This window comes from Elephantulus edwardii, unplaced genomic scaffold (genome assembly GCF_000299155.1).
Source record: "Elephantulus edwardii isolate Elephantulus edwardi_28Jun2011 unplaced genomic scaffold, EleEdw1.0 scaffold00115, whole genome shotgun sequence".
NCBI classification, from domain to species: domain Eukaryota; kingdom Metazoa; phylum Chordata; class Mammalia; order Macroscelidea; family Macroscelididae; genus Elephantulus; species Elephantulus edwardii.
Genome location: NW_006399865.1, coordinates 7,314,497 through 7,341,752, shown reverse-complemented (window position 1 = coordinate 7,341,752; position 27,256 = coordinate 7,314,497). Strand labels below are relative to the sequence as shown.

Here is a 27,256-nt window from a genome sequence, read left to right as displayed (position 1 = left end):
GTGAATTTGAACCATGTTCCTCTGGGATTGCAGTGCAGTTTCTTGCCACTAGGCCACCAAAGCTCTCTGCAAGAGAGTACTCTTGTGAGCCCAACCACATGTCCATCCCATCTTGTTAGCTTAAGGTCTCCTCAGAGAATGAACCAAAGAAATGGCAGAACCTCCAAGGCCTCCCCATTGTTCATTTCCATAATTACCCAAAGGGACCAGAACATGATTTGCTAGAAGCTTTGGAGGGTAGCATGACTAAAGAGTGGGGAGAGTGAGTTGTTGAAAACTCAAAGGAAAGATTATAGAACATATAATTAATGTTTATGTCGAAAACTGACCTCCGTACATCAACTATGAGATTTTCCTAAGGCTTCCTGACAGGGAGAGGAGGAATCAGTTTCTTAAGTGTTTGAAGAGCCCTCTCCCTTTTATTGCCTTAGAATGACAACCAATTATCTTTAACAAAATTATTTAGGAGGGTTCTGTGTGCTTGTTTCATTCAGCAAGAAGTTGAAGGGAAGGAGGTCCCATCTCTTAACCAAATCTGGAGGTAAAGTGACTCAGTGTTTGGGTAAGTAATGGCTCCTGGAAATAAAGAAGTGAATGAGTTAAGTCACTTGGATCATTGGGATACCTTAGAGGGCCTCCCAACAGGTAATACAAAGATGGCAAAGGCTAGACTAAACCAGTTAAGGAGCAATGGGCAGCAAACTGAGTAAGCAAACATCATCATAATCCTTTCTTTACCCTTAGAAGAACCCAAAATGTGTGTTGACAGACCTTTGAGGATGCTACATTAGTGATAGACAACATGAAAACCTTGACCTTTAAGAAAATAATCTCAATTATAAATTTTCCACATCTAAAATACATCTTTTAATAAAGTCCTTTCCATGAGTTCTCTTTTTGCAGTGTATTTACACGAATACATTGTTTATCAGACCATGTTTTTCCAATTTCCATTGCCCTCCCACCTAGATGTAATTATATAAGTAGAAAATAATGACATAGATTCTTCCCATATTGCAACTTTCAAGAGAACACTAAATCTCTCATATCACAGTAGAACTGTGGAATGTCTAAAGGTTAATTTTAAATAAATTAATATGCTTATTTGTAAGCAAGGATAAGTGGAGAGTTTAAAGGAGAAAATATAATTTATGCCACAATACCAGCAATTACTGAAGACTCTTTTTGGAGCTTTAGATTATATAAACATTTATTCTTTATAATATATATATATGTATAGCAAACCTCCATCAGGTGTCTGAGGCTGTAACTCATTCTAGGAAGACATTGCCTTGTCTTTTTCCCAAGGAGTGTGTGGTGAATGAAAACTGCTGATATTTTTGTTTGTTATCCAGTATGTAATGCTTATGCTGCTAGAGCTCGGAATATAATATATACACCTATATAATATATAGGTAATGGTGATATTGTTTACCATCAAGTTGGAACCAAAGCATAGCTGACCCTGAATCAGCTTTTCAGATACAGTAAATCGCATGGGAGGAGATTGTTAATCCTTCTCCTGCATATAGCTATACTGTCGATGCCCAGTGGTAAGAATCTGCACTGCACTGCACTGCATGTGGTTCGAATCCACCAGCTGCTTTGAGGGAGAAGGGAGAATCTCCTCCCTTGTGGTTACTGCCTCTGAAAATGCGCTGGAGGGTCAGCTATGGGTCAATTCCTACTCAATGACATACAACGACATCACCACCATAAATATATATATAGGTATCAAAAGTTTATTCATTATTTTTTTTATGATTATATAAATTATTTAAAAATCAGTAGCAATCCTTGGAGTCTGGAAGAATACACAAGGGAGTTGACAGATCTCAAGATAGTCAGAACAAACAAAAACACACTACCCCCTCCCCACAAACCATGTCTAATTCTGTCAGCCCACTATGATTTTCAATAGTGAGTAGAAATTTGACATATGTATTTTATCTGTGTGCCATCTCTGTTTATTTACACAGAGGTTTATTCACTCATGATATTCCAAACCACAGGAGAACCCTTACATTATTCTGTAGTCTCACTTTGTCTTTCCTTTTACCTTTAGGTTTAATGAAATATTAAAGAAGTAAATATTGAGATACATGCTTAAATGTAGGCTGAATATGTATATTTTACATTGCCTTCTCTCTCAAGGAGTTGATTCTACAAGTAATTGTTTTGTTTACCTACGATAAATTATTTGGAAAATAAATTAGATATGGAAGCATTCAAATTAGAACTAATTTTTTTTCCAAAAGCTCTGAGCAAGTCATATAATCTTCATTAGAATCTTAACCAAAGGTATGTAACGGCGTATATTCCATATCATTAACTTTATATCAAATTTGGAATTTTTAAAGTTTCTCTTTCTCTGACGACTTCAAATGCTTTCCCACGCCACAAAGATAGTTTCCTTAAATTGAATTTTTTAGCATAATTCTATCTAGGCTCACTTTTCCTCATGCAGATTGCCTGTCTGTTTCCCCCTACTCTTATTAAATCTTCCCATTATCCTCTTATTATTTTTATATGTGTGCATCTTTTCAACCCAATTGCATTATGAAGTTATCAAAGACAAGGACATGTTCGGTTTGTTCCCCACTGAGCCTACATGGAACTCTGATTTTCCTTCTGGCTACACTTCAAAAACATTTCCATCATCTTGAGTCTGTGCTAGCCTTTAATGTGTGACATTAGCGTTGAGTTCAAAATTGTAGGAGCTTTACGGTGAACTCACGTTTTAACATTGCATTGCTAATTTAGAGATCATTGTCACCATACACAGTAGTTTAATATAAACACCAGGCTTGTGATTGATTCTTGATTCTTCCTTAAGTCAGACATAAGAATCGTGGTTACTTGCCATTTCAGATAATCTGGCCCCTCCTTTAAAATTTCTTTTGCACCTATAGGTGCAAAAGGAGCCCATAGTGTTGGTCAACAGTTACGTATAGCATAGCATGAATCTCAAGTGAGGCTGTTTATCTTCTGATCCAAGTTCCCGAGGTACATATTTTCAGATCAGAGCAAGAACAACTCTTCACCTTGAAGCAGCAACCTTCAGAGCATGTGGGGTTTACCCTTCAAGGTGGAGTTTCAGGGGAGCAAGAATCATATTTTCGAGATGCTTTCTAAGTGAAGACCTGTGGGACACTTACAGCTTGACCTCGTATCTTTGAAATGAGAAAGGGCCACGCTCTGCTACTGTGGGATGCATAGTGGTCCAGCCTCCACAGGTCCATAGCACTCACTTTCCAACCCTATCTGTGGAAGAGTGTGCTGAGCATGCCTACACCAGCTTTCTGATGGCCCAGCCCTGGGGAGAACTACATGCAGATGGCATGTGAACACACTGGCCTTACTAGTATTTCAAAACAATTCTTTTCTATCAGGAAAGAGGAAGTTGCAAATGGATTCCTCTCCATCCTGTAAATTTTCTTGCCATCAGTAGCTAAAAAAAAGAGAAAGTGTGAAGGTGGTGGTGGTGGGGAGGAGGAAATAGTAAACTGCCCCTACCAAACAAAAAAGTACTCAGTCTTTTCCTGCATGCTTTACTAAGTTGTCCAAGCCTTTGGTTAGGCTGAAAATGCTTAGTTTGTGCTCACCTGTCACCCTATCCCTGTATCTTTTCATAAACAAAAATGTATCAAATAATGTATATCTTCATAATGATCCATGAAATTACTTCCTAGAGGAGCTCAAACAAAAACTTGTCCTGTTAGTACATGTTTGTAGTATTAACACATCAGAGGAGTGAGAAGGTATTGGGTGTATAAGTGAGCTGATGCTTTTGAATAAGCAGTGATCACAACATGTTAGTAGAACTCCATTGACCATTAGTGACACAGACTGGGTAGCACCAAAAGAAAGACATGTTGAGTTCTTGAAACAGATAATCATTGCTTCTGATTTAGGAACAAATGCCCAACCCAACACTCAACCATTATTCTTCAATAATGTTATCCCTGGTGTGGGTGGGAGTAGGACCTGAGAGAAGAGAGGGAATTCAACATGTTTAAAACTCTAACTTCGGAGGGGATGTTGGACAAACTGTCTCCAGAAAAATGTAGAGAAAACAAAACCATTATTCCCAGGAAATAGCATTGATAACGGTCCTCAAAAATCGCATTATTGTGCATTAACATTGAGGATCAGATGTTTTGACTCTTCAGCAAGCAAGTTCAGAGGAGAAGAACTTGATTTTGTGTTCCTTTTTAAAATCCCATATTTCTGAATGCAATTTTGTAGAAGTGTGAGTAAATTCATAGAAGAGCTCCCTCTCTGCCCGCCAATTTTGATGAAGGAAGCTTGGGCTATGATGAAAATCTGTAGATATGCCAGGTGGTCTCCCAGGCAGGACCTTCGGTACAGCTGTCAGCCTGTGACCAGAGCAAGTAAGGTCCTTCCACAGTAGAACAGTTTTCACCTTTCTTAAGAACCTCTGAACAACATGCATTTAAATATCAATGCCTTAGATCAGAAGTTGGGAACTTAAAGCCTGTGGGCCAGATTTGTTTTTAGAAATAAAGTTTTATTGGGGCGTAGCTACACTCATTTGTATTTACATTGTTGTGGCAGTTTTCATGCCATTCAGAGCAGGATTAAGTAGTGGCAACCAAGATTACCTCTCAGTTCCTTAACTATTTACTGCCTTGTCTTTTACTGAAAATATTTCTCACTCCCTACCCTAAGTTGTGTTGTTCATTGTTGAACTTAGGTATGGTAGAGCCTCAAAAGAGATCTTGCTTAGTTTAACACTAAAGCCATAATTAAAGAAAGAAAGCAGGTTTGGGGGTTCTTTTTAAAGCCAAATGAAATTTGTAATTACATCAAAAGCTAAGAAAAAAAAGAAAAGAAGCGCAATACATATCACTCTTCTGACCATGCAATTTGATCTCATCTTGCACAACAGAATAATAGGCCATTCGTATCACGCTTGAGCAACAATTTCCAAATTCTCTAATTGGAAACATGACAAAAGACACCTTAATAAGTGGCCCACGAAGCACCTAAGCAGCTCATTTATTCAACACCTTCAGCAGCTGTTAAAGACAGAGGAAAACAAGGGTCTCCACAGCTTCTGTTGCCATCTCCTTAAATGGTTCACTTTTGCTTGCATTATTGAACACTAAAAGGTACACATTTACATTTTTGATTGAGAGTAAGGTGCAATGAGGAGATTTAATCAAAGCAACTTAGGAGTCTAATTAATGCAATCAGCATTAGGTCGTGCAAATATTGTCATTGAATGCCATCGTGTAAAGCCTGTGACGGTGATTTGGGCTACTGAAAGCTTGACCCCTCTGCTAGTAAAGAAAGCCTAGAGGGGAGAGACAGAAACTGAATGCCAAGACCAAAGCGAGATGACTCTTCCCATGTTTTAGCTTTTCTTATGAGTGATTTACTAACTTTATAAAAAAGATCTTATTTAGCTAAAATTCTTGATGGGTTGTATCCCGTCAAAACCCCGGAAGTCTAATTTCTGGAAAAATGCTGTCGTAGGGTATTATTAAAAAGGGTAATGGAATTGCATTATGTCCAGTCTCGTCAGTGGAAAGGAGTGGTAAAAGGTAAATTCTTTTTGGCATTAAGGACGCCAGTAATTCATTAAATACAACCCTAGCAGCCTAAAAGAGAAAATTTCTAGGAATGGAGGGGCACTGTTTGCTACTTTTCAAGGGCATTAAGCTTATTATTTTACTTACTGAGTGTTTCGAGCACATCAGCCACCATAGCACTTAATCGAGCTCCACTATATTTTTATTTCATCCGGCAGCATGGCTATATACTTTACGTAGTCATGGAAATGAGCAGCACCATTACCATGACCTTTATTCTTGGTGAGTTCATAGACTTTCTTGTATCTACATGGAACATATTAGCATATTCTCTAAGATTAGCTCTATGATACTTAAATTTATGTTCGTAGTCTGAAGCTTCGTCTGACATATTTTGGACATGTTGCAAGGCTAGACTAGTCCTTGGAGAGGGGTGTCATGCTTGGGAGACTGGAGGGACAGTGCAAGAGAGGAAGACCCTCGATGAGATGGATTGAGTCAATAACTGGGGTAATGGGGTTAGGTATGTCAGAGATAATAAGATTGGCACAGGATAGAGCAGAATTTAGGACTATTGTACATACGAGTCAACACACAACTCGACGGCACATAACAACAACAACAACAGTTTGTTTGGATTTTTTCCCTCAAGAAAAGGATGTAATTGCTGTGTATTCAAGACTCCTTCCTAGTCCAAAGAAATCACATCATGATGAATGTATATATGTAATATAGTAAAGCCAACCTTTTGGTATGTACTCTAAGATTAACATCCTAGGGAGGCATTATTATGTTTAACTTCCATCACATGTAAAAGACTGATGATAGCAAACGTTTCTTCTTCTTCTTCTTCAAAATGTGTTATGAGAGACACTGGAAATGGAGATAAAGATCCTTAACTACTCACCCTCTTTTTTTACTTATCATTTTGATGAAAACTAACCAAAATTTCTCTGGCATGTTATATAGCAGATTGTTGAATTTTAAGTTTTGACTTTGTGACTTTTTAAAATTGCCAAAGAGAACAAGTTATCGCTTTTCAGAAAGAGATTGGTGTTGGAAATTGGCATTCAGTTAATGACTCGAAAATTTACGACAGTGCTCTTCAATCCCACGTCCCATTCCTTCACACGATGGCTTCAATGCTCAGTCCCACTCACCATTGTAGTTTCTGCTATTGACCCAAAGCTGTTGATAAATATGTTGCAGGTAACATTTACAGGAGGCCCTGCAAGTTGAACAATAAATAGAAAATTTGACAGGTTGTGTTCATGGCATAATTAAGTCATGTTTTTCTCTTGCCAGTGGCATTGTAGCACTTACCATGGTGGTTTCTGTGACCGATCCAAAACTGTTGATAAAAATATTGCAAGTAACGTTTACTGGAGGACCTGCAGAATGCAATAAGAATATTGCAATAGACATTGAAGCAAAAATACAGCTCCATCAACATCTGTGCAAATGGCTAGAGATGTGGTTAAAATGAAAACCATGGTGAGATTGCCAAGAAAACTTTTACCCAGAGATTGTTAGTGGTCAAATTCCCGCTAGTGTTTCAGGTGACAGCTAAGCAATGATAACTTATCCTGAAGAGTTTTAGATTTGGAAAATACAAACTGAAGGATATTAAGCTGACAAAAATTTTTTTGCATCTTTCTTTTTCATCAACATTGTAGGCATTGACATTGTTGACATCAACAGATAACACCCTCCATGGTACTGAGATAGCTGAGGCCATGGGGTCAAATGAAGTAGCATCTTAAATTGTAGATGCGTCAGGACATTTACTTTTTGTGTAACACGTTTTAATCACATGGGCCTCCTATGATTCGCTTGACACCTCTGAAGTTACCCCTTGAATGCCTCTGATTCTCAGTGAAGCGTGATGTATGTAAACACAAAAACAAAGAAAATGAACTTATGCTGAGACATTAACACAGACAGGTGTCACTTAATATCCATGATAGTTCCATAAGACAGAGTATGAGGTAAGCTATTAACATCCTACCTGTGTTTGGAGCCAAGAAAGAAACCGATTTTCTCTGCAAAGACCCAAGGACTAGCCCTATTTCAGCTCCTTTTCCTTTTCCGTTTGCCCTTCTAAAACAGGCAAATCTGACATTTTCGAGTGTGTCAGGGAGGGAGGGCGAGGCGGGGGAGAGAGGAAGGGGTAGAGAAAGAGAAGGGGAAGGAGAGAGAAAGGGAGAGGGAGGGCAGGAATATGTACAGCAAAAAATAGAAAATTTAAACACTTTCCCCATGTGCAATTTTGTTTCTATCATCTTGAAGTTTTACCTGTACTTGATGTCCTTTCAAAATTTCTTTGACCGCTATTAAAGTCCCTGTCCCCTAAGCTTCTCGGCTAACCTTTTGAGATGCTATTGTCACTTTGAGCCCACCTATCTAAACCTTTGAAAAAGTCGTTATTGTGTGCCTTTGAGTTGGAACCAATTCATAACTGACTTCCCAGTGGGTTTTCAGAGGCAATAAATCACACAGGAGTAGACACACTAATTAGGCTACATTCTTATTAGTTTCAAAGGGGAAAGTTCTGGTTTGAGGTTCAAGGTTTAAAAATCATTCTCAGGACTGCCTTAATGTTTTGCTAGGGAATATACTTGTCTCTGGGGAGTTTTTTTGAACACCTTTTTAGGTGTAAATATACTGCTATGAGCTATATGTTCACTAACTGTTCTCCCTCTGGAATTTTGTCTCTCTCCCCTTGTCAAAGTCCTAGGAGCCCACGGTGAGTGGGGCATGCTACTCAGTAAACAAGATAAGCACAGGCCACTTGTGCTTCTGCACTTGTCTGTAGTGAACAATTTCACATGGGTTTTTAACCACATCCAAGATTTTAAGTTAACATCTGCCATGATAAGTTCTTCATTACTGCCTATCCTACTTGATTTGGTTTTTCTCTTATGGTTAATAAAAACTAACAAAAATAACAAACAAACCCAAAAAAATGGAAACAAAAAAAGGGGGAATACGCAGAATTGTCAACAGATTAGGAATAAGTAAACTCATGTAAACCCTAGCATACCTTGCTTATTAGGCACGCCTTCTCTGTCAGGGATTATACATTTGAAAAAAGGCTTTGATGTTACTGGAAGGGGCTATGTTGGGAGAGAGGCAGATGCCAGCCACATCTCGAGCAGGACCTTTGATTGGGTGGAAAAGGTGTAGCTGTTCCCTGTACATTGGCAAGTCAGCACAATTGAAGCCCTCGCTTACCTTGCTCCCTGTGTAAAAGCTACACCCCTGTTGGCTCTGTACTCACAGGCTAGCAGGATCTGAATGACGAGGAGTTTGGCTGGAGGTCTCCCTCAGAGGCTGGCAGGAAAAACACAAGCTGTGGCAGCACTGAGCACTGTGTGTGTAACTCCAGGTGTCTGTGCAATGTTGTTGTTGTTGTTAGATGTCGCTGAGTTGACTACAGCTCACAGCAACCCTATTAACAGATCTGAACCCTGCTCTGCCCTGCACCATCCTCACATTCTCTGATACGCTCGAGTTCATTGTTACAGTCACTGTCATTCCATCTGGTTGAGGGTCTCCCTCTCTTCAACCTTTCCCAGCATGATGTGTAGTGTGCTTGATGAGGAAAGACAGGGCTAAAGCAGGTCATTTGACTCCTCAAGCAAGAAGCTCTCATAAAAGAAACACATTTTTCCTTTTTAATCTAATAACCTTTTGTGTGTTTGTTTGTTTATTTATAGTGAACACGTGAATGTGACATTTTTTAAAAAAATATTCACAGGCCCAGCATCACAGGCTCCACATGAGTCCAAACTGATTTTCCACCCCTCTCCTCTGAAACCCTTGTCCCAGCTCTTCTTGCCACGTCTGCCAAGTAGAGTTCCTCCAGGGTTACTTCCTACCTGACTTGAGTTTGTTTATCTTGGTTAATAATGATATAATAATAATAATAATAATAAAGAAGAAGAAGAAGGAGGAGGAAGAAGAAGAAGAAATAAGAATAATATCTAAGAACACAATTTCTCTTTCTTGACCAGGCAGTTCTATAACAAATATATTTTTCAATTTGTGAAACTCATTGTTGTTCAGTAGGAGCTGACTCTGCAGGAGATTACTGAGATTGTAAATTGCATGGAGGGAGACTGCCCATCTTTCCTTCCATCTGGTGGATTTGAACTACCGGAGGGGCTCTGTCTTTAACAGTGTAGTTCCTTATGGCCTATGCTAAGACATCAATTAGAAAAAGGAGAAACAAATCACAAAGCTTGTGTATTGGTTTTTCACCCTCTCTACAATGAAATATTTTCTTTTATATCACATACTTCAAGACGGAAAATTTGCATAACTTTTCCTAGGCAGGAAAGATAGGTTATGTACGATGCGGGTGAGAAGTGGAGAAAAATAGGCAAAAGAGAAAGAACATTTTAACAGACAGGATTTAAGAATTCAAATGAAGGTTGTCTTGCATTATCTCTTATCTGCCCTTCTCACTTCTCCAGTAGGCTCCCAAGTATTTCGAAGGCTAGATCAGTCTATTATTTATTTGTTTACTTTTTCAGTAATGGACAGGGTGAGCATATTACTATATCCCTAGATATATTTCCAAACTAGCATGTATTGAGGTACTGCTGAGTATGTTAAAAAAAATATCTAATTCACACCAAAGAGGACCCCCTCCCAATAAGTGTTTACAGATGAGAAAGCCTCGAATTAGAGATGTTAAGTAACTTGTTTGAAAGGTCATGCCACAAACCTCAAACCACTCCCACTGCCATCAAGTCAATTCTGACTTGTAGGGACCCTTCAAAATGGGAGGAGACTGCTCATCTTTCTCCCACACAGCTGTTGATGGACTTAAACTGTCAGTCTTAGGGTTAGCAGCCAATAGGCAGACCATGCTAGACTTCCTTAGAAAATCCAAGACTCCATCTCTTATCATTCTGATTCCAAACACTTAGACTAGAACCACTCAGTTGCTTTGCCTTCCTTTGGCCTGTAAATTCCAGGGGTGATTTGATCCTTTACATCTGATCTCTTTATTCTTGGGCATTGTCACCATTTGTTTGCTCGTGGATAGAAAACCTTGCAAAACAACCCCCATACAACTTTTGTTCTAATTAAAGAATTAACATGTGTCTTAGGAGCTGACATATACTGAAAACAGCCCCTCTGTTCACGCCTTACCTCATTGGATGCTGTCATGACATTTGTCTCAGAGAAGAGGCACAGAGGTGGCTAATTTTCCCCAAGGTCACAGAGTTCATAAGGAGCAGAAACTGCCTAACTATATGTTGTTATGTGCCATCGAGTCGTTTGCGACTCACAGCGACCCTGTGTACAACAGCCCTAAACCCTGCTCTATCCTGTGCCAATCGCATTGCCTTGACACACCCATCCCGATTACCCCAGTCACTGGATCAATCCACCCCATAGGTCTTCCCCTTCTGCGCTGTCCCTCTCCCTTACCAATCGTGATGTCCCTCTCCAAGGACCTGTCTCTCCTTACAACATGCCCAAAGTATGTCAGACGAAGCCCGAGAATCCTTGCCTCAAAGGAGTAGCCTGGTTTAACCCTCTCTAGGATGAATCTGTTTGTTTTCTTGGCAGTCCATGAAACATTCAATACTCTTCTCCAGCACCACAGCTCAAAGGCGTCAATTCTCCTACTTTTTTTTTATAAGTCACAGAAGTATAATGCCCAATGACCAGTAGAATTGACCCCAATGATTGAATCTCCTTGAGCACATCAGCAATCTTGGGTTGAAGAATGGCATCTCCCCCCCCCACCCCACCCCCACACACGCTGTTTTAAGAGTTCTTTTTGTGTATGGCCAGAGGCAGCTTTTGGCTCTACTTTAGCCCAGGGACACCCTATTGTTCTGATTAACAAGGACATGCTCTTAGATGAGATCACCACTGAATGTTTGCTAAACTGTAAACTGTAGACAGAAATACTTAACACTCGCTAACCTCACCTAATTGATTTACTGGCTAACCAGTGCTGCTTCGAAGTGAGTTGGATGTGCATCTGACTGGGTGGATAAATGATACAGACATCTAGTCTCTCTTCTTGCTGACCTTCCCTCCCTCTCATTCTTCCTGTCTTCTTTTGCCGTATTCATATGAGAGCGAAAGGGCTGGCTCACAATCAAGTATGCAATTCAATTATAAATGGACATACAAAACAGATTTGGAATGCTTTAAATGTGTTTGGCAGAAGTTTCCCTTTCTGACCACACCCTGCCCCCCCACCCCACACAAAGGATGACCAGTCCCGTTCCATGTTAATCCCCTTTGTTGCTATGTAGAATTCTCTCACAGAAGATTCTTTGGAGTAAGACCTCGGTCAAGGAGCCATGTAAAAGTAGGAGCCTATTACCTGGGAGAGATAATGGTGGTATCTGTTATTATGCACTATCACCTTCATTTTGCATCTCAACTCAATATTATCAAGTCAGCACTGACTCATAGCTGACCCTGCAGAGTTTGTAAATCTCACGGGAGGAGGGTGATCATTCATCTTTCTCCTGTGGAACAGCTGGTAGATTTGAACCTCCCACCTTTGGGTTGCAGAGCAACTCCCTGTCTATTAACAAATTAGCTGTAGTAGAGAACAGGAGATGGAACTCTGATGGCATAGTGGCTAAAGCACTTGAATGCAGACCAAAAGATCAGGGGTTCAAACTCACCAGCTGAAAGATGTGGCAGTGTGAAGTATATCTCCTTACCCACTCGGCCTTCAGAGCTCTGTAAATGTTGAGAGCTTTGGAAACCCTATGGAGCAGCTGCACTCGGCCCTATAGGATTACTATTGTTGTGTACTGTCAAATTGGGACCAACTCATAGCTGACCCTGCAGTAGGCTTCCAGAGGCAGATTAATCACTTGAGAAGAGATTGCTTCTCTTTCTTCCACAGAGCAGCTGGTGGATTCAAATCGTGTGCCTTTGGAATGGAAGCACAGCTCCTTATAACTAGGCCACCAGAGCTCCCTGTAGGACCACTACGAGTTGGAATCAACTCAGTGGAAATGAGTTGTGGTTTAGGGAACAGGATCACAGAGGGTGCTTCCTCTACTAGTATATTCCTCAATACTCAAAAGTGAAGCTCAAGGACCAGCGGCATCCACACCACTTAGCTTTTTAGAAATGAAAGATCTCAGGCCCTACTGAAATCTGCTGAATCAGTCTGCCTTGTAAGGAGACCTCCAGAGGACTATTTTTTCCTCTCTCTCTTTTAAGATCAATATCCCTTGTACTTTGTTTCATTCTTTCATGAATAGTCTTTGAAATGCTAACTGTAGTCTGCTAATAAAACGTCCATGGCCAACTTTAATGTAGGTTTCTCTGAAGATTTTAAGGCACCTGTGTGAATTATGGTGTAGCTAAAGAACAATGTATGCAATTATTTCCCAAATAAATGTTTTGGACCACAGTAGATTTTGTTGCTGCTATTTCTCAAATGGGCCATCCTTTTTCATGAAGTACATTTCAAAGATGGGAAACATCCTATAAGATACAGTTTTAGAAATGCTGAACCACATTAGTCATTAACTTATTAATTTACATTCTTGTTGAAGATCAAATGCCTTGGATGATGATAATAGAACTATGAGTAATACTAAAAGACCATCACGGGGCTGTGTTAAAATCCTGGGTTCATGCCAAAGACAGAAAGTCTTTTTAGAGGTGGGGGGAAGTACAGAGCCCTGCTTGAGATGACGAAGCAATAGAAGGAAAACAAAGATTCGTTTAGCCTTTCCTAGATATTTGGCTAACATGAAAGCTTTGTGTGATGGCTTTCTAGTCTAGAGAGATAACTTGGGAATCTAAGCTCCAAACTCTGCTTGGAATGGAATTTGACAGATTATTCATTCCTGCATGGGACTCCTGAGATTCAAAACAAAACAAAACAATTCTTGAAAAGTCAGTACCCTAGACCAGGAGTTGGAAAAATTTTTCTGTAAAGGGCTGGGTCATGAATGTTTTGGGCTCTGAGGGCTACCAGGTCTTTGTCATAACTACTCACTTCTGGTAGTGAACATGGCCAGAGACAGTAGTTAAACAGAGGGTCATGGATGAATGTTAACAAACCTTTATTTACAAAAATGAGAACTAGATTAGATTTGGGCCACAGACTGGAATTTGCTGAGCTGGTCTGTGGACTCTTGGTAGTTGCAGAACAACAGAACTTTCCTGAGATTCCATGATGGTTGGACATGAAGGCTGGCCATGGACATGAGAGAATAAGGTCCACAATGTGCTTGATGTTCACAGTAGCCTGAACAAAGTCTATTTCAAAGAAAGACTTTGTGGGAAATGAAACATTTATGGCCAGTTGCACTGGGGTGTACCCAAGTGAAAACCAGCAAGCCAGGACCAGCCCACCCTGCTATTACAAGAGCTAACAGGCAATATATGAGGGAAGCAGGGCTAGGCCAGATAATGTGGGCAATAAATTCCTAATATATATATGGCTCAGTCATTGTAGTTGCTATAATGACTCTGCCATGGCCCATAATGAATGCATCAGTGGTAAGAGCCTTCTGTGTCCTGCATATTCAAGACTGGGAACCATTTTTTAAGACCTTCTACCACACTAACTAAAATTTTATATTTTATTTATAAGGAGTGTATTAAAATATGCTGGTTAATGTACCTATATTTTTGCTTGTGTTGACCAAAGCTTTCTAAGTTAAAAATAAATATAATTTTGGAAAAACCCTCATGGTACCTTCTACTTAAAAATCAGCAGCAGGAAAGAATAGGGGCTCTTGTGTAATAGCAAGTCAGCTAGTTGCTATTTGTTAACTTTACCTTCATTATTTTCCAATGTCATTTTAAGGCAAAAGACTTCTTGAGAGCAGAGGGCAATCTTTGAGTTCCAAGATGAAAATGGGTCGTGTCCCCCACCCTAGTACGTTGTTACAAATAGATAAGAAAGGCATTTTTGTTTTGCATTTTATTCCACTTAAATAATTGAACATGTCCTGTAAGTGCCACAATTGCTTTAGTGTATGGCCCTTGGATGGGAATAGAATAATAAATATATGTCCTTGGTTTCTACAGAAATGAAATCTCCTTTGGAATAAGAAGATTTCATCTACCAGAAAGATTCTTGCTGTTAGCTCAAGAGAAAAAAAAAAGGGGGGGGGGAAAATAAAGCAGATAAAGTTAAGGGTCAGAGCCATGACAGCTGAACACAGGGAAGCACTACTTCCTCTCATGGTTTCTTGTGTCTCCTGGTGCTTTAATGTCCATGAAAGAGAGAGGGCCTGGAGGCTGGAAAGATTGCAGGGACAAGGCATGGCTTTCCACAATGGTGCTCTTCTTGTCTGGAAGATTTGAGGCATCTAATCTAGGGGTAGTGAGTGGAATCCTTGCCTTCTGTTTTAGAGACTTGGGTTCAATTCCCAGTCAGTGCATCTCAACTGCAGCTATCATTCATATGTCAGTGGAGGCTTTTTTTGTTGCTGTTATGCTGAACAGGTTACAGCAGAGTTTACAGACAAGGAAGAAAGGCCTGGCAATCTCTTTCCTATTCCTTTGAATCACATATGCAGCCATCACAGGGAGGGTGCCGGAGCGATCTGATAGGCCACTAATCATGAGATGACAAGGACTGCTGTGCATGGGGTTGCCATGACCCAGGAGTTGGCTTGACAGCAGCTGAGAACAGCATCAGTCAGGAATAATAGAGAAATGATGATGGACATTTTTTACATGTCATAAACGTAATTAGAGATGACCACATTGCCCAACTCACTGTGCTATTTTAATCTTGTTTAAAATTCACTGAGAATGAATTGTATGCTATATCGTTCTCCCAGTCCAAAATCTTGCCAAGGCCATTTTCCAATCCTACCGCATTTCACTTTGGTTACTGGCAACTAGGTCTGTGCAATGGGGAAAATCGTCAGAGGAAGAAAGGAGCTGGCCATGTAATGCTTCCCCCAGCCTAGTGGCGTAGTCCAGCAAACCATTTGCTTCAGACCAGCCCTGCTGATGGAAATGAGGAAATTACCAGACAAAGCAATTAATTAGCACCTAAGGCAGCTTTAAATATCAAGAACCAAATGGCAGTTTCTGTGAGCCCTGCTCATTAATGGCTACCAGGTGTCAACTGTGCCCACACCACAAGGACGAGTGAAGGGACAGATGGGCAAGCTGTACCTCAGACCCATGTGAAAGAGCACAGAGAGTGCCAGCTTCTATCTTTGCATGCCACCAATTTCCCCACTCTTGAAAGAGAAGACATGGGCCCCAACCATATTCACATTAAAGGATGTTTGCGTGTAAGAGTGAAAGAAAGCACTATTAGTTTTTATACACAGGAACACCAGGCACAAGCCAAGACTGTCCTGTGAAGATGTGGAATTTGGGTCATATTAATCAAAGTACACATAAAGTTAGAGAATCCCAGTGTGTGCTGTCTTTACTCCCCAAGCTTGTCAGTTCTGTAGAACAATAGTAATAAGGTATACTCTCACACTGTGCTCTAGTATATCAGAGCTAACGAGGATGGCACCGGATAGGGCAAGGTGCAGATCTGCTGTTCATAGGGTCACTATGAGTCGGAGTCGAATTTGATAGCTACCTAACAACAACACCACCCTCGTCACATTGGTGGTAAAAATTAATATTAATATATAGAAAGCACACACCATAGTTTGGCACATACTCTTTGCTTAAATAAAATGTAGCTGTTAAAAGAAACTCTAGCCTCCACAGCTCCCTGTAATAATAGTAGTATCACTATTATTATTAATACATGGGATTGTCAAAATATGTGTATGTAGGAATACATCATCAATGTAGAAGGGAATGAAATCTTGGCATTACAACTTAGATATCCCAGTTTCCTCTGTGCGAGTCTTTACTGATGCTTAGCTCATCCACCGTCCTTTTTTCTTTCCTCCAAAAATGGTATTTTTCTCAGCTCTATATAACTTCTTGATAAGACCCAGACACTTTGTTTACAGCTTTCTTGTTGCCAGGGATTATGCATAACCATTCTTGTGTCTTGCATAACCTGGGAAGTTTGGGACAATCATAATTATTTTCTTTGTTTAAAGCAGGGATTTTTCAGCTTCCAGATTATTAACATGTTGAGTGGGGTGATTCTTTGTTGTGGGGTAATTGTTCAATGTACTATCAGATTTTTGGCAGCATCACTGGCCTCTACCCACTATATAATAAAAACAACCTCCATTAACAACATATTAACAAGAGTCTCCCCAGTTTGGAGCTACTAACTGTTTTTGGATGGGGGAACTACAGGAATAGCAAGGTGAGTGCAAAGGTTATTCAACAAGGATCACATTTCTGTAATAAGGAAATCAGCTTTAGATTCTTCTGTTTCAACCAAAGCCACTCTCATATTCAAATATCCCTCAGTCATGTTCATATGATTTACCTGTTAGAAGTTACTCTCAGATGTTTATATTTGCAAGAATTTATTTATTACTATTTAGGTATACTTTGGGTGAAAATGTAGCAGTATCATGGAACTTAGATTCATTTGTTGCATTTCCTCACCAGGAAATGAAATCTGGCCCCTCTTTACAGGCACTGCTGAATTTTGAGCATTGTCATCTTCCGTCTTCAATCACTCATTAATTCAACAGATAACTATTGAATGCCTGGCATTTACTTGGTTTTCTGCTAATCACCAGTGACAACTGAATGGTGCGTTATGGGGCTAAAGATAAGAAAATCAGGCATTTAGTACAAATCAGACACAATTTACTGGAAAGCCGTGAGTCATTCTGCAAGAAATGTCAGATTAGACAAAAAGTGTGGATCCAGCCAAGCATCACGAAGAGGGCATTTTTGCTCAGCCTCTTTCAAATATAAGTGAACGGCTGTTTTTTTGTTCAGTGTAAAATCAGAGTGACCTTAAGTGAGCAGTTTATGTTCTGGGAGATTCAGGGTGCTTTGCTTGTGGTGACAGGGCCCATGTCCTATTGGAAATAATTTCTAAGGGTTTATCTGTCTTATACAGAAATAAAATGTTAATGTGGAGAATTGTCAGAGAACATGGGACTCTGACTATCTTGTCATTGGGGAAGTTAATAAAGCCACTTAAACCTTGTTGTTGTGTGCTGTTAAGTCAGAACTGACTCTCAACTCTCCAGCAGGTTTTCAGAGACAGTAAATCACATAGAGACTGCCCATCCTCCCATCAAGCATCTGGTGGATTTGAACAGCGTGCCTTTGGGATTGAAGCACACCTTCTTACCACTAAGCCACCAGAGCTTCTACTTAACCTTTGCTTTCTGTACCCTTTACTTGGAAACAACCTGTAGTTGACCCTCCAGTGGATTTTCATGGACAATTAATCACACGGAAGCTTATTGTCCATCTTTCTCCCCTGAAACAACTGGTGGGTTCGAACCATGTGCCTTCAGGTTAGTGAAGCTTCCCCTTAGAAGATGACAAATTCAAATTCCAGTTGGAGTTTGTTTTAATATTAAGAGGCTTGGGCCTCCATTTCCTTTTACCTTGTTGTTGTTTGTTGTTATGTGCTGTCGAGTTGCTTGCGACTCATAGCGACCCTATGTACAACAGCCCTAAACTCCGCTCTGTCCTGTGCCAATCTCACTGTCTCCGACACTCCCATCTCAATTATCCCAGTCACTGAATCAATCCACCTCATAGAGGGCCTTCCTCTCCTGCGCTGTCCCTCCACCCTCCCAAGCATGATGTCCCTCTCCAAGGACCGGTCTCTCCTCACAACATGTCCAAAGTATGTTAGACGGAGCCTCAGAATCCTTGCCTCCAAGGAGCCACCCGGTTTAACCCTTTCCAGGACAAATCTGTTTGTTTTCCTAGCAGTCCATGGTATTCTCAATGCTCTTCTCCAGCACCACAGCTCAAAGGCATCAATTCTCCTTCTATCCTCCTTGGTCATTGTCCAGCTGTCTGATGCATAACAAGTGATTGCGAAGACCATGGCCTGTATCAGATGCACCTTAGTCTCCAGAGAGACACCATTGCTCTTCAGTACTTTGGAGAGGTCCCTAACAGCAGACTTTCCCATGGCAATGCGCCTTTTAATTTCCTGGCTGCTGGTGCCAAGACTGTTGACTACATAGCCAAGCAAACTAAAGCTGTGTACAATCTCAATCTCTTCACCATCCACTTAGAAAGTGCTAATAATAAATTCGAAACAGAATTAAAGAAGTTTTCTGACTTAAGCACTTCTCGTGGCTCAGAGATTAAAGCATCCAGTTGCTAACCAAACATCAGTGGTCTGAACCCAGCCGCTTGATGGGAGAAAGATGAGGCTGTCTGCTTCTCTTAAAATTTACAGCTTCAGCAGTCCTACACGGGACAGTCCTCATCTGGGCCCCAGGGCTGTTACGAGGCAGAGCTGACTTGATGCCAATGGGTTTTCTGTCATGCTAATTGAATTGTCCACTATTTTGCAAAATGAATAGCAAGTCCATCAACCTGTTAGGTCCTAACAAATCGAAAATAGATTTTCTTTTTTCATTAATTTTTTTTTAAGTGTGTGTACCATCAAATCGGATCTGACTGGTACCAGAGGAGATTGTCCCTCCTTCTCCAGCAGAGAATCTGGTGGATTCGAACTGTGCACCTCTGGGATTACAGTGCAACTTCTTGCCACTAGGCCACTCATTAATAATTTTTGTAAAGCCACTTTGCTATGTTGGGAGTTATAATAATGGAATTAGTGGATGTGATCCGTACACTCATTTCCATGTTCAAATCCCATCTTTCAAGGCATAGTTGAAATGATACCTACACTATGAATATCTCCTTTATTCTCTGCCTCTTGACTATCTTCTTGGAAATGCCGTAACTCCATAGCCCTTAACACGCTGTGTTGTTGATTTTTCATAGTGTGTCTAATCTTCCCTAGTATGCTCCAGGCAGGGCATGGTTTGGATCTGACTCTGCACCCCTTGGCACTTAGTGTTGTACTCATCACGTAGTAGACATTCAGCAAATGCTCAGTGAATGCTGTTTATCAGAACTTAAGCCTTCTTTCTCTGTGTAAAGAAAGAAGTGCCAATGGAATCCCGCAAAATTGGCTTTTCCATCTCATCTCAACTTTCAACATGAGGCATTTTAACTCCATCACTCGGCCTCCATCTTTTCAGCTTCAAAGAGCAGTCCAGCGTTTTCTGGGTCATTTAAATCATTTGTTTCATCTCAGCTTGAGAAAACAGTGAATTCTGTTTGTTGTTTCTGCATAGCACTCAACAGATGAGAGGATCTTGACAGAAACATGACAGTCGGCATTGCAATGTGTTCATTTGAAACCACTGCTGGCCTGCATGGCTCAAAGCGAGGGACTGCAAATTTCTTGACTGCTGCGCTCCTTCCCTCATCAGTGCAGTGTGATGTAATGGGGTAAAATATCACAAACTTTGCTGCCAACAGGGCTGGGTTAAGATCCTGGCTCTACTATCTTGTCCACCCCTGTGTAAGTTACTTAATCACCCCGAGTTCCAATTCCTCGTCTAGAAAAAGATAATAACTAACCTTCCTCTAACTATCCTGTTCCTTGAGGCGATGGAATGAGAAAATGAGTGTAAAATACCAGCTGGTTCTTTTCTTTTACCCTCACCTTTTCTTAGCAAAAGGTTCTTCTACCTAAACCTTGAGCTTTTCCATTTAGTTAACGATCAGATGAACTTTTCTTAAGCACACACAATCTCTCTGTTGCATTTTATTACTCTGATTACCACTTACAGAGTTAGAGAAAAAGACCTGGGTTTTAAAAGCATAAATACACTCTAGGGGAAAACACAGCCACCCCACCCCAAATCCTTTCTGTACCAGAGAAGGATTACATCATTAAATCTCACAATTATGCACATAAAGAAGAATTGTACTTGAGTGGAAGACTGGGTATTATCTGGAGCACATCCTTCAGTTGATTTGAACTATGTGTCAGTGGGAGCTATTTTCCTGCTCTGTAACTGGTACAGCTGAGAGCAATACAAAACATCTCCCTTATAGACATGCAAATTCTGTCCTGTCTTGTCCTGTAGAAGTTCAGTTGACTTCCCTCCCCTACCTTGGAAGAAGCTGGCTTGCCTCCATTTGCACATGCATTTTAACATCCCTGACCTCTGAATTTGTTCCTTTGCTTGGATTCTCTTTTGAACCAGTTAAATCATCCATCTGCCTCTCTCACTGATAATGACTTTATTTAATGAGTTAAATAAAATGTCTAACACGTGTTCATTTACTATCTGTGTGAGAGTCATGATCTACTACTCTCTGTGAAAATTATCTTTTGATGTGAGGTTTTCAAAAAAAGAGCAATGAATGTCCTTTAGAAGTCTCTGACTTGGAGAAGCTTGAAGACCGAAATCCTTTTTAAGACACTGCACTCCTGGGCAGCCCAGTACATTCTATTTAGCTGTCAAAAGGGATCTTAGAGCACCATGTCTGCCAACAAACAGTATCTCCGTGCTTGTTTCCCTTCTCTGTTCCTCTATGTCTTCCACAAATGGGGATTTGCGTCCTCATTAGGCATTCTGCACCATTTCTCTGAGGGTAGGAAGGTCACCATTGTACTGTTAGGAAACAGAGGTTTTCTATGTCAGCAAAGAGTTCTATAAATAGAAGCCAGAGTTCCTGACATGCACTCTTCCCTACTAACAACTAGGACAGCTGCTTCCTGCAGAGGGAAACCCTGAAATCATGGTGCTTATTGCATTTACATGTACGCAGACTCCAGTGACAGTCCCCTTGCATTACTGTAGCCATGCTCGTCTCTGTCTCAGGCTACACTAGGCATCTTTAGAATTCAGTTTGATTAAAAGGACACTGACTGATTGGATTCCTGCTGTGTATTGAGCACATTTTTAGTTTAGGTTCCCTTTGAGGCAAGGACTCAGTAGTGTAATGGGGAGGTGAATGATACACTTGTTCAAAAGTGAGGGTAAGATAGGGCAGGGACAATCAATCAAGTCAACAAAAGACAAGACAGTCATGTGGCGCTTTCTCAAAAAGTTGCAAATAGAGATAGCATTTGACCCAGCAATTCCACTACTGGGAATATACCCTAAAGAGACCATAAATGACATCCAAGTAGTTATATGCATACCCATGTTTATTGCGGCTTTGTTCACAATAGCAAGGAGTTGGAAACAACCTAAATGCCCATCAACAAATGAATGGGTAGAGAAGCTGTGGTCTATTCGCACAATGGAATATTATGCTGCATTGAAAAACAAGGGACTCATGCAATATTATTCAAAATGGGTGACCCTGGAGGACATTATGCTGAGTGAGGTATCTCAGTCACAAAGGGACAAATGCTATATGGTGCCACTGTTGTAGAATGAGGCTGGCATTGGGGTGGGGGTAAGACTGAGAAAAACTGGATGAAATATGTTTATGGCATTGAAGTCTATGAAGGAGAGAATAGTTTGAAAGTGTTATATATTTTAGGGCATTATGTTTATCGTAGGAGTATGGAGTGAGGGTTGCAGAGTGGATTATATTCGGGGTTGGGGGTGTGGTTGGGGGACGTGCGGGGGGGGATTTTGTACCAATGAGGGAGTTTTTCTTTTGCTTTTCAAGGAGAGGAGCAAACAGGGGAGGTGGTGGGGAGGGGGTTGGGCAGAGAGAAGGGTGCAACAATGAATGAATGGAATTCCAAAATCTCTGTAGATGTTCATTGAAATGAAAAATAAATCAATAAATAAAAAGACAAGACAGTCAAGAAAAGGTTGGTTTAGCAAATCTCTTATCCTCTGGTGATAACTGAAACATTATCCTATGAGCAAACCTGGAGCTCTTCTCAAAGGATGGAGAGCTAAGTATTAACTCCTACCACTCTGGTGGCCTAGTGGTAAGAATCTGCACTGTGATCCCAAAGGAATATGGTTTTGAATCCACCAGTTGCTTCACAGGAGAGGAGGTAATCTCCTCTTGTGTGACTTCCTGCCTCTGGAAACCCACTGGAGGGTCAGCTATAGATAGGTTCCCACTCAACAGTACACAAGATTCATTGGTTAAAGATTTTTCTGAAGGGTTTTTCCTCACTTCTGCTCTGTCATTGAGTAAGCCACATGGTTTGGCTCAGAGATAGTCCTTAACCAAAGACTAGAAATGTTCAAAATTCCTAGCTCTAAGAGAGATGTAAATAAATACAAATATGAGATATCATGTTACCTCAGTAAGAATAGCAAAATTTAACAGAACAGCCAACAACAGATGCTATCAAAGTTGTGGAGAAACTGGAACCCTTATTCACTGTTGGTGGGAGTGTAAAATGGTGCAACCACTATGGAAGGCAGTATGGCGCTTTCTCAAAAAGTTGCAAATAGAAATACCATTTGACACAGCAATTCCACTATTGGGAATATATCCCAAAGAGACCATAACTGACATCCAAGAAGATATATGCACACCCATGTTTATTGTGGCTTTGTTCACAATAGCAAGGAGTTGGAAACAATCCAAGTACCCATCAACAAACACATGGATAGAGAAGCTCTGGTGTATTCTCGCAATGGAATACTATGCAGCACTGAAAAACAAGGAACTCATGAAATATTCCACAAAATGGGTGACCCTCGAGGACATTATGTTGGGTGAAATATCTCAGTCACAAAAAGACAAATACAGCATAATGCCACTGTTATAAAAGAGGACTAACATAGGAGTTTGAGGGAGACTGAGAAAGATGGGATATATAATGTATACTGCATTGAAACAGATGAGGGAGAGAACTGTTTAAAAGGGATATATGGTTAGGTATTATTGTCATGACAGGAGTCTAGAACATAGGTAGCATAGTGGAGTGGACTTGGGGGGAGGAATTGTAAAACAGTGAAAGAATTTTTTTCTTTTTACTTTTCAAAAAGAAGAATGAACTGAAGCGGAGGTGTGGGCAGGAAAAAAAGGGCAACATTGAATGAATGGAAATCCAAAATCTCTGTAAACTTTCATTCAAATTAATTTAAAATAATTTTTAAAAAAAGACTAACAAGTGCTATTCTGTCTGTTTTTACACTAAAGTGGTAGGAGCTCAGCAGGGGTGAGTGGGTAGATAGGACACTAAAGAGTGGTATTTTCTAAGGTTTTGGGAATATTCAAATGTACAAAGCTTTTGCATACCAGGAACTCCTAATCTATCATGGCAAAAAGGCATGATAGACTACAATATGATATAGTCATAAGAATGTTGCTAGATGAACATAGAAATTCCATATGACTCAGCTATTCCATTCCTTGGAATATACCCTAAGAAAATGAGGACTGAGGCTCAAACGTACAGCAATGTTTATAGCAGCATTATTCACCATCTCAAAAACATGGAAACAGCCCAGATGTCCAACAATGAACAGATTGAAAAGTTGTGATACATTCATTCAGTGGGATACTATGCAGCACGCAGGAACAATGATTTTGTAAATTCTTACCTAACTTGGGAGGGACTGGAGAGCATTATGCTGAGTGAACTAATTCAGTCCCACAAGGATAAATATTGTATAAAACCATTATTTTAGAATGAGTATGAGGACCCAAGGTGGTGGTGGGGAGGGTGGAAATAGAGGATGAGGATGGGGGCGGTAGGGTGTTAATCATAGGGTTCACAATTTGGTGAGCGGAGTGAAGGAAATGGGAAGAATCTTTTTGAAAAACAATGTGTTCAAACTTTATAAATAAATCAGTTGTTGCTGTGGTTAAGTGCTGTCGAGTCATAGACGACTCTTAGCGACCCTATGAACGAAAGTCGTTGACACTTGTGTGACTTTCATCCTTTCTCCAGGTTCATAGGGTTTCCGGAGGGAAGCTGTTTTGGAAGTGGATGCCACTCCTGCTTCCAAGCTTGTTTTAATTGGGAATCTCCACCAAACACTGTCCATCATGGGTAACCATCATCACATTTGACACACAGTGTCACAGTGTTCAGCTTCACAGCAACCACAATTTACCTCTGTATGGCAAGTGGACACACCAGGACTATACAAAAAAATTTAAAAAGAAAAAAAATGAATGTTGATAGGGATCAAAACAGAGAAGGCAACAAATTAGACATGAGAAAGGGAAAAGAGAAGAGCGATTTTTAGTAAGAAAAGTGAAGCGTTTCTTCATGAAAGAAGAGAGGGAGAAGGAAGATAATGGCTTTATTTTATAAAGAGTAGACCCATAGCTGACCTTCTGGCGGGTTTTCGGAGGCAGTTAAATCACATGGGAGGAGATTTTCCATCTTTTGTAAGAGACGTTTTAAGTGATAGACAACAATCTAGAATAAGAGATGCATTGCAGAGTGGAGTGGGGGAGGGGAAGGGAGCTGTGCCAGCTGTGGGGTTTGTAGACCCCTGTTTCTGGATCTTGAAAAAGGCACTTGCAAACTTTAGTACTTATTGTTTGTGGGCATATAAATGAAATTGTGTATGTAGCACACGTACAGGTTACCCAGCACATCTTGAAGTACACACTGTCTTGGTAAACCCTACCCATACTTCAAGTTCTCACTTAACTTCCACCTCTTATACTTCAGTCATCATCAGCTCCTACTCAGAACTTCTGGTCTACAGAAGCACAATTTCATACTAAGCTACATATTTAACAGGAGTTGGCTGACATTACTCATACCCGTTTTCCATGCTATTTTATTTGCTTAGCAGAACAATGAATTGCTAGAAGATGGGGGTTAGCCAGCACTGCTTTTGCAAGTTTTCAAAGTATCTATCAATTAGGTATAGCATAAGTGTTGGTCCCAAATACCTCATTATTAATTTGTATCTTGCTAACAGAGTACAATAAGTGATAGGAAAAAAATAAACCCTGTGTCAGAATTTTGACCTCCTAGATCTTTTTTTTTTTTTTTTTAATGTGTGTGTACCGTCAAATTGGATCTGACTGGTACAGGAGGCAATTGTTCCTCCTTCAGCAGAGCATCTGGTGGATTTGAACCGTGCACCTTTGGGATTGCAGTGCAGTTTCCTGCCACTAGGCCACCAGAGCTCATAGATCTTGACTTCTAAATGATCTGTGGTCCACCGCTTCCAAAAACCTGTTGGAGGGTCAGCAGTGAGTCAGTCCTGACTACAGTAATGAGCTTGAGATTTTTGAACAGAGTACAACTTGACTTTATAATAAGAAGTAACCACTTAGTCTCCTTACGAAAAGACCAAGCATGTTATTTCAGAGAGCAATTTCCTTAGTTCTGAAAGAATTTTAGTCCAGGTAGCAGGCTTCAAAGCCTAGGGATCTTGATAGATATTGGAAAATAATCAAATAGAGAATTGAACAGCAGACTTCAGGTTTAAACTTAGAGACTTTTCCTAATATGCCAAATCACTGAGATTATGAAGAAAGCACATTCCCAAAGTCCCAATATTAAACTGCATCAGGAAGTAGACTGTAAGACCAGATAAAATGCCAGATGGAAGGTGGCATACTTTTGGTATGATGTAGTCAGCATTTTCTAAAATGTGTTTAAATATATTACAAATTTGTACTGAAAGATGGGGCAAAATGAAATGACTACAGAATACCATTATTCAGAGACAAATTGACAAAACATGTACCACACAAAGAACATAATAGTCCCTGTATACCTTCTCCATTCTACAGTTGCCCCCTATGCAAATCTACAAGCTAGGTTCAAACATTACAAGCAGAAAGCTCTTAGAATATGGGAGACAAGTCAGTTTTGCTTATTACCTATCAGAAATCTATGGGAGATTATTAATGTGCTATAATGTAAGAATGCAAAGTTGAATACTAACCAGATTCTTAGGAAAAACACTCCAAAGAATCTCATAGCCCTCCAAGCTCACTTTTGCCTCCAAGCAGAATTTTGGTTGCATTTTCTCCAAGATGTATTTCTTTGTTCTTTTGCCAATGCATGGGATATTCAGTACTCTTCTCCAATGCCACATCTCAAAGGGAACAGTTCTTCTTCGTTATCTTCCTTATTCATTGTCCAGTTCTCAGATGCATAGCAAGTGATGGGAAAGACCATAGCCTGAATCAGGCATTCCTTAGTCTTTAAACTGGATCATTACTCTTCAAGAATATGGAGAGATCCATTGCAGAGGACTTGGTCAAAGCAATATGCCTCTTTACTGCTGGTTCCAGGAGTGTTGACTGAAGATCCAAGAAAGATAAAATCCAAGTAAGATTAAATCATTGGTAATTTCAATCTTTTTTCCATCTATCATGATGTTGCTTTATTGGTCCATTGGTAAGGATTTTTCTCTTCTTGATTTTGGGAATCAATCTATATTGAATGCTGTTGTCTTTTGTCTTCTACAGAAAACATATCAAAGCTTCCTCACTTTCATAACGTACATTGTTAAGCATTTCTCCAATCGTGATACCACATTCTTCTTCATAGAGTCCACCTCTTGAAAATATGCTCAGCATATAGATTGAGTAGGTATGGAGAAAAGATACAACTGTGACACACACCTTTCCTGATTTTATATCATGCAGTGTTCCTTTGCTCTGTTAGGACAACAGCTTCTTGGTTTCATATGAGCATAATTAAACATTCTTCTCAATGTTAGCCATAATTTTGTATGGTCCACAGAGTCAAATGCCTTTGTGTAGTAAATAAAGCACAAATAGACATTCTTTTGGTATTCTCTGCTTTCAGCCAAGATCAGTCTGACATTAACAGTGATATCCCTGGTGCCACGGCCTCTTTTAGCACTTCTAGAAGTTGTCCAAGATACTAAAGAGCTGAACGGAAGATTCCAAAAGGCAGCTCG

General features: G+C 40.2%; 1 protein-coding gene across 4 annotated transcripts in view; it reads right to left on the bottom strand.

The window, feature by feature from the left end:
- The window catches only part of GLRA2 (glycine receptor, alpha 2), a 280,136-nt gene that overhangs the window by 208,836 nt on the left and 44,044 nt on the right, over positions 1 to 27,256 (bottom strand). For 3 of the 4 annotated variants that reach the window (XM_006892381.1, XM_006892382.1, XM_006892384.1), the window contains one exon: positions 6,882 to 6,949. In XM_006892381.1, the coding sequence (XP_006892443.1) occupies positions 6,882 to 6,949 (68 nt within the window). Of the gene's footprint in view, positions 1 to 6,718; positions 6,787 to 6,881; positions 6,950 to 27,256 lie in introns of all 4 variants that reach the window. The other variant, XM_006892383.1, reaches the window with a different exon arrangement.